Source organism: Mus caroli, chromosome 10, assembly GCF_900094665.2.
Source record: "Mus caroli chromosome 10, CAROLI_EIJ_v1.1, whole genome shotgun sequence".
NCBI lineage: Eukaryota > Metazoa > Chordata > Mammalia > Rodentia > Muridae > Mus > Mus caroli.
Genome location: NC_034579.1, coordinates 121,638,792 through 121,647,738, shown reverse-complemented (window position 1 = coordinate 121,647,738; position 8,947 = coordinate 121,638,792). Strand labels below are relative to the sequence as shown.

The following is an 8,947-nucleotide window of genomic DNA, read 5'->3' as shown; positions in this document are numbered from 1 at the left end:
GGCCCTCATATTTTTCTTTTGTTTGTTTGGTTGGTTGGTTGGTTGGTTGGTTATTTTTTAAGGAATAAACATGGCTTTGTGTGTGTGTGTGTGTGTGTGTGTGTGTGTTGAATTCAGCTTGCTCATATTTTTTATTTTTACTAAACTAATAAAATTTATTTTCAAATATACAACTCAGTATTGACATTTTTAAGTCAGAAAAATAATTTATAACAGTTAAATGCCCCTTAAATATACATAATATCTTCTGAAGCTAAAATAATATGCACTCAACCAGCTTTTAAAATCTATTTGGAACATTAAACATGATAGAAGTAGGAAAAAAGTCTTTTGTGAAGTCTTCTATGAAAGGAAATTGTGCAAAGAAGGCACTCATATTTTCACATCAAGCACTTTACTCTCCACACTGAACCTTCTCAGCTCCTTAGTTTGACTTGCAAAATCAACATCCTGGGGCCTTTCTTGAATAAAGACACCTGTTGTATAAGCCTGAAAACCTGAATTTGATCTCCAGAATCCACATATAGGTGGAAGGAGAGAAACAGCTCCACAAATCTGTCCTCTGACCTCCACATGTCACTGTGGCACACACATCGTATGCAAACACACATATCAAGTACATATCAACACAATGATCGATTAACTTTTTAAATAAATTTAAACCTTATTCATACAGAATAAAGCTAAGTACTATTTGAAACCTATGTAATTTATTCACCACATAACAAATTGATAATACAGAAAATGAGAGCTAGATGTTTTACAGCTGACATAACAAGCATTAATTATAAGAAACTGGACTAGGTTATCTTTTAATTATATTCTACACTTTCCTTGCATTTTCTTGTAAGTGATTTTGATGCTCTAAGTCTCTAAAGGTCCTGTTCCCACAAATGATTCATTAGTTATTTCTGAGCCTGGGTCACCAAGGACTCTTGTGTTTATTTGCTCTAGCTGTGGCAAATTAATAAAAAGTATTAGAAAATTCTCTTTCTGAGCAAAGAGTTCAGCACATCAGCTCTTCCCAAACTAGCAGACATTCCTTAGAACCTAGTTTTTCGGGGCTAGAAAAAGTTAAAAAGTTATTTTCCTAGAATGGTACTGCATCGTCAATGAGAAAGTCAGTCTGAATGACTAAAAACCGACAATGTAAATCCCGATGAATTCCAAGACTATTATTTTTGTACACATGACTAGATTTAATCAATGGTCACCGGGAATGATAATTTTACATTATATTTACAAGAATACCTGTGGTTAAATAACTAAAAGAGAAAGACTGTGAGCAACTGCCAGAAATGTGAGTATAATGAATTCCGTCTTTTCAATTATGGGTTCTTTTTTGAAACTCAGGTCCCACATTCCTCTAGTTAAAAAGTCTTCACAGACTATATTAAAATTATAGATTTAAAATACAATATAGCAGTACTTAAAACAGCACTTTAAAGGGTTTTATTATTGGATATGGCATGGACATTAATAAAGTTATATTAAGCATCGATGAAAACCGAGGCTATATCTCAGTGGTCCTTGCATAACTTATGCAGACCCTGGTTACCAAAAGAAAAATGCAACAAGGAGTAAGAGGTCATCATCTAAAAATTGAATAATTTGAGAACTGTGGGAAAATATCTCTATGCAGATCTCTAGAAATTTGTGAAATTGTGAACTTGGGAATAGGAATCGAGCTGGAAACAAAGACCATTGGATGAAGACTATTCCTGATAGGTAAGGCAAGTGCTTGTTTCAGAATAAAACCTGTAGTAAAGGTTTAGTAATCATAACATACTGGCTTGATTAAAAGAAACTAAATGAAATAGAATTAGGCATGAATATCAAGTATTTCCTTTTTGGATTTGTGTTCCAGGTTTACTCAGTTATATGATGATATGATGAGCAATCATTTTTAGAGATTAAAAGTTCAAGAAAATAGAGTTATGTTGACAAATAATATAATACAAAGGACTACATAAAGGCATCAGCAAGTGTCTCAAAATTACAAAGAAAGGTGACAGATGAAACACACATGGGTCCTCAAGGTAAGCTGTGAAAGAGTGCTATGACTGTTGTGTGGTTAGAAACACACGTTCTACCAAAAAAATTCCCCAAATTTAAACAGAAATTTCATACTGTCAGAATAATTTTGCTATAAATTTTAAATATAAATAATGGATAAAAAGTGACTTTGCTATATTAACAACTGAACATATTAAAAGCAAAAAGAAAGCATTGTGAATCAACTGAAATAATTCAAATGTGTCTACTAATCACAAATACTGCATATTTAGTGTTCCAGTGTGGAATATGTATGAAGAGTAACATCACTTCCATATTAAGACAGTGAAGTTGAGATAGTTTTGAAGACAGGCTTAAGAGTTAAATATGACTTTTTCTTTTTCACTTGATTTTGGTAGTGGTATTTCAAGTATATTCCAAAATTAAACACTAAAAGTAATTGTGATGATTTTTTCAAATATATCTCATATATAATATTATCTTATTACACAATAAACCTTCCCTCAAAAAATTTTCTTTCTTTTATCCTATGATAGGATAATAATGTAAATGTTAACTGAAAATTAATAAGATGAGATAAGGTAATAATTAAAGGGACTGTTTAAAGAAAATATATATGTTTGTAATTATAATACTAGACTCCAGCATATTAGATCACAAGTAGAAAGGTTATAACAACCTGAAACTGAACCTGATCCTGAAAATATTTGTGATTTTTATAAATAAAAACCTCAAGGAATACATGAACAGACCAAAGATAGTGAAAGATTTCACTTCAGGATTCAGGCTCTAAGGAGGAACTAAATCTCAGAAAGCATTAACAGACAACTCAAACTGCTTGGAAAAACATGAACCCAAAGAACAATTGAATAAATAATAATAACAATTTGAGAATCAAATGCAAATAGAAGGAAGTACACATAACATTTTGAAATGTGCAGACAAGGCAATTTGATTTTCTAAATCTACCCAGAAAACAAATCAAACATTGTAAGACCTAAGCCACCAGTGTGTTTATGTTTGCCAACTGAATATATATATGCATATGAGTTGGGTTTCATAAATTTTTCCTGTAAATTACTACTCTCTGAATTTTAAATGCAGACTGGATAGGGGTAACAATTCAATTATGAGAAACCACACAGTAACAACATTCATCCTACTGGGACTGACAGATGATCCACAACTGAAAACTCTGATCTTCATCTTTCTGTTTCTCAGCTATGTGCTGAGTATGACTGGGAACCTCATGATCATATCCCTTACCTTTATAGATTCACACCTAAAGACTGCTATGTACTTTTTCCTACAAAATTTCTCCTTCTTAGAAATCTCATTTACAACAGCTTGCATTCCCAGATACTTATACAACATCTCAACAGGTGACAAGACAATTACATATAACAACTGTGTCATTCAAATATTTTGTACTGATCTTTTTGGTGTGACAGAATTTTTTCTGCTGGCCATCATGTCCTATGACCGATATGTAGCCATCTGCAAACCCCTGCATTATAGCACCATCATGAGCAGCAGGATCTGTACAAGACTTATCCTCGGTTGCTGGGCAGCTGGCTTGTTTGTNATCNTGCCACCACTTAGCCTGGGCCTCAAGCTGGAATTCTGTGACTCTAATGTTATTGACCATTTTGTCTGTGATGCAAACCCCCTCCTAAAGATCTCATGCACAGAAACATGGCTCATAGAGCAGATAGTGATAGTTTCTGCGGTATTAACATTTATCACGACCCTTCTGTGTGTAAGCCTTTCCTATATATACATAATCAGGACCATTCTAAGATTCCCTTCTGCCCAGCAGAGGAAAAAGGCCTTTTCTACCTGCTCTTCCCACATGATTGTGGTTTCCATCACCTATGGCAGCTGCATCTTCATCTACGTCAAACCATCAGCAAAGGACTCAGTGGCTATCAACAAGGGTGTGATGGTTCTCACCACTTCCATTGCTCCCATGTTGAACCCATTCATTTATACCTTGAGGAACAAACAAGTCAAGCAGGCCTTCAATGACTCAGTTAAAAGAATTGCGCTGTTCTTCCAGAAGTAGGGAAATTTACTACTCTAGAAAGACAACGTTTTATGAAAAATATATGACATTCATAAACTGTACTTTAAAATGTTTATCCTTTGCTTTCTAACTGGGAAACTTTATCACATTTGAATGTCTCAATAATTGTGTATGAAACACTTTCAGGAAATAAAAATATGCCTTCTCATTTAAAAAATGTTAAAACAGCAATGATGGAGCAGTACCAATGAATAATTGTGTTTATTGTCTATTCTAACTTCAGCTTTCATGAGGATCTTGGCACCAGGAACCATGATAAGTTCTATCTATTCTTTGATATCTTCATGGAATTGGTTCAGGAGCCCCCACAAGTGTGTTAAAATGTTTATATGCACAGGTTCCTTACATTAAATGGCTCAGTATTCCCATATACCTATGTACATTCTCTTGTATACTTTAAATATTCTCCAGATTACTGAAAGTGCAGAAGACAAGTTAATTTCTATGTAAATAACTATAATGTTTAGGGAATTATGACAACAGATTGAGTATGTTGACTATATATGCAAATTTTGTTCAAATGTTCCCCATCTTTTAGTTGACTCCTACATAACCCATAGTTATCTGGGAACCCCTGGTACTTTACTATTTACTCTAAACAATAAAATAAGAGAAAAGAATGGGTTTGGAACAATAGATTTAATATTACAAATAATATTAAATCTTGACTTAATAATATTGTTAATGCTTTCAATTTTACACTATACGAAAATGGTTATTATATAATCCTATTCCTTCTATGACTTGCAATAAGTACAAATTATGCTTTATCTTGTATTTTATACAGAATTTAAAGCCTTACTAAACTATCTCTACCACAAAGATGTTCTAAAGTATAACTTAAGAAAACTATAAATGCCTCATAGGAATATTGATTCATTTGTGAAAACTGAGAGAGAGAGAGAGGGAGAGAGAGAGAGAGAATGAATTTTTTAAAAATGTGGGCTGGGGAGATGGATTGACAATTAAGAGCACTGACTACTCTTCCAGGAACCCCCAATTTGATTTTAGATGTTATATATATATTTGATTTTTGATTTTATATATATATATATATATATATATATATATATATATATATATATATATATATAGCCACTGACACTGGACTCTACAATAGGCAAGTATCATCATTTTGATCAGTTGTGTGTTTTCTATAATGTTCTCCACCTCTTGCAAAAAGAAGTTTACTTGATAAGTTGTAAAAGCTACATTTACCTATGATGATAAGGGAAAAACACATATACTTCATAAAAGTACATTTATTTCATAAAATATGAAGTTATAAATTATGCTGGTCTAGTAAACTGGTGACAGTAAGTTCTTCACAATGATCCGTGACCTTACTAATCCTACCTTATTGGCTAGATTTCCAGACACAGGCATGACTTCCCTCAAGCTAAGCAGTCCATAAATCCAACTAGATGGTTCTAAGTTACAGCCAAAACAAGTGCTGCTACCACTTGCTCATCCAAGAATATCTTGCCACATTGGTCATTATTACGATTTCTAGGTATCACATCTGTGGAGGACTATTGAATGCTGATAAATTTAACTGGTTATTCATAAAATAATTAAAATTAAGGAAAATGTATAAAATGCACTAAGGTATTTTGTCCACATTTTATTAGTTTTTTTTTTTCAGAATTCTAGACCATAATTTTATAACATTTCTTCCCCCTACTCCTCTATAATTCACACCATTTCCCCACACACCCAACTTTGTATTCTCTTTTTAAAAAACTATAGACTACAGTTTGTGCTACCAGTATCATCCTGGATATGTATTCTCCAGTAGAGCATGGTCCAACTCCCAGGGGCCATACTCTTAAAGAAAATGAACTCTGCATCTTTTATCATTGTAAATAGATACTCAGCTAGGGGTTAAACATCATGTCTATCTCCCATCTCTACACTGGGCTTTACCCTGGCTTGAGCTTGAACAAATTTTGTGTATGCTGTCACGATCACAATCACTGTGAGTTTACATATACAACTGCTCTGCTGTGTTTGAAATACACTCTTTCCTTTTGTCATCCCACCACCTCTTGATCTTTTAATCTTTCCTCTCCCTTTCCACAATGATAACTGAGCCTTGAGAAGAGGGAACCGTTGTCAACCTACTAAAGTCATAAAGGCTAAGTAGTCACAGATTGAAAGGTATACCAAAATATCAGCATAGGGTAACCAAGGACCCCAAGTGTTAGAGTTCAAGAATAGTACAAAGCATTTCCCATTTTTATATTAAGACAAACAAAGCATGAAGTGACCTTTACAGTTAGCTTAAACAAGCATAAGTGCAGTGAGGGAATACACCTGGTATTATCTTATCATCTTTAGTCATGTGAAAAGATACAAGAATATTGGTAATGAGATGGGGTGGACATGCCAGGACATTCCATTTGTGCCCTTGCTTTCAAATGCATTCACTTATCACAGTTTATGCAATTCTCTCTAGAAGGTCACCTTGTAGAAAGAACATTCTGCACTCTGTTCCTTCCAGAGTTGACAGTGAGTTCATAGCTTTTTTACATAGGTTCATACAGGTTGTGATACAAATGCCCAGTTTATGGCTCAATGTTCTGAAGTCTCTTATCCCTACTACTTCACCAATTCTGTGTCTGTTTATTACCACCAACTGATGATTTTTTTATGGCAGTTGATTATTACACTAAATGCACTGAAAGTCAGCTTAATACTAGGCCAAATTGAAATGGTAATCGTAGTAAGCTATCCGCAAGGGTCTATACCTGTCTAGGTAAAAAATTTTGGCCTCTATAACAGCAACCAACTTGAGAGGGGTTTACTGTTCAAGATGAAACCCATGTCTGACATAGTTCAAGTAGCCAAAAATCTGGGACTAGATGGGCCATGACATGGGGATAAGCCAAATACAATTGTTCTTCTTAATGACTATACCAATGTAATGACTCATAACATTTTGCTAGATGCATAGATCAGTGTCCTGCTCAGCCATCATCAAAGATGCTTCCTCCTGCAGTAGATGGGAACAAATACAGAGACTCACAACTGAGCAATGTGCAGAGAGTGAGTGGGAGGTCTTCATCAAACCACTTCCCTAAGAGCTTAGGGAACCCCAAAGAAGAGAAGGCAAAAAGTCTACAAAAGCCAGGGAGAATGGAAGACACAAAAGAAACAACGCCTTCCAGACACTGCAGGCTGACACACAAATGAACTCACAGACACTATGGAAGCATCCATAGGGACTGTACACAGCTAAGCCAAATGGGTTCCCAGCACTGACAGTGTGGAGTGAACAGGATCTCCATTCCTAACAAAAAGCTATCTCTAGTTGACAACTACTCACAAAGGAAAAATTGGTTTTCTACAATACAATCTTGTTGACTACAGAAATCACACTTAAGTTCACGCCCCATGTCCTGCAGTGTATGACCAACATGAAATGAACTCAGGGGTATTTGTGGGTATATTTTGTCTCATCATTCTTCTCTTGGCACTTTTTTTTACAATACTGCTATTTTGTTTAAACATTATAATTCCCAGTTGTGTGTGTGTGTTTCTTCTGTTATATCTTTGTTATTTCTTGTTTGTTTGCTGCATTGTTTTCTAAGCAGAGAGAAAAGGAAGGCCTAGGATAGGATAGATGGGGAGATGGAGGGATCTAGGAGGAGGGAAGGGAAACTGTGGTCAGAATATTTTGTATGGAAAAAATCTATTGTCATTAAAAAATAAAATAAGTATGCGGGCTCATATTAAGAAGACTAACAATAAAACCACAAATAGGTTTTTGATGGGATTTCTGGTGTTGGTGAGTTACCTAAATTCTTAATCTTCAGTATTTGTTTAAAATGGAATTACAATTTCTAGAGAGTTTTTGAAAAATCCAATGTAATTATATTAAAAAATTGTTCCTTATAGATATGTCGTATTCAGACTCCAAATATAACTCATTTTCTTTCAATTCTTCTCTTGGAAAAGGATATTCATAGTAGTTGTAATATTAAAAGGTAGCATTTATTCAAATCTTTGTGAGTTTTTATTTTAAACCTCTCTTGGACTTATAAAATTTTTACTATTATTCAAAAATGAAGCATTGTGGTTCAGAAAGATTATGTAATATTCACTAATTCATGTAGCTTACAAATGTCAGATATAATCTTAGATAATTTATGAGAAAATGTATTCCCTTAAACACAGTCCTACATATCCTGTACTTGAAATTAAACACAGTCCTACATACCCTGTATTTGAAATAAACAGACACAAAAAGAGTAATTTCTTCCTTTTAATCAGTACAAAATAGGTTTTATATATTAAAACAATATAACATTTAATGTAATTCCAATATATCATTTTGAAATATTGTTTGATGTAATTTACTTAGTTTGACTAAAGTGATAGATAGAAACACCCAATACTCTCCTCTGGTCTCCACAAAGACATACACATTCACACATAGGTACACAAAATCCTACACTTGCATACCACCCCAAATATAAACACAAAAAGAAATAGATATGATAGAATACACACACAATCTAAAGGAATATAAAACATGATACAAATTTGTACCTAAGTTAGAAAAGAAAGGTTGAGAAATGGTGTCCAGTGAAATGAAGAAGAAAATAATAACAAATGTATAACACTAGACAGAGATTGAGTTTACCATTAGCATCATATTTTTGGAGATTAACAGTAACCAAAATAAGTTCATATTCCACAATATGATTGTTTATCAAATGTTTCATAACATTTACATTGATCACCAAATCTCCAGAATAGAATGGTCTAATACAGAGGAAATGTAAAACAACAATTACAGAGGTATATATATATATATATATATATATATATATATATATA

At 33.6% G+C, this 8,947-nt stretch overlaps 2 protein-coding genes across 3 annotated transcripts in view; one reads left to right on the top strand and one right to left on the bottom strand.

Annotated features, from left to right (window-relative positions):
• The first annotated feature begins 3,145 nt into the window (after positions 1-3,145).
• LOC110302913 (olfactory receptor 6C2-like) overlaps positions 3,146-8,947 on the top strand; it is a 66,461-nt gene continuing 60,659 nt past the window's right edge. The window contains exon 1 of one of the 2 annotated variants that reach the window (XM_021173721.1): positions 3,146-3,771. In XM_021173721.1, the coding sequence (XP_021029380.1) occupies positions 3,146-3,771 (626 nt within the window). Of the gene's footprint in view, positions 4,082-8,947 lie in introns of those variants that run through there. The other variant, XM_021173719.1, reaches the window with a different exon arrangement.
• Positions 7,340-8,947, bottom strand: part of LOC110302914 (olfactory receptor 6C3-like) — a 2,781-nt gene continuing 1,173 nt past the window's right edge. The window contains exon 2 of the mRNA XM_021173722.1: positions 7,340-7,372. Coding sequence (XP_021029381.1) covers positions 7,340-7,372 — 33 coding nt within the window. The remainder of the gene's footprint in view (positions 7,373-8,947) is intronic.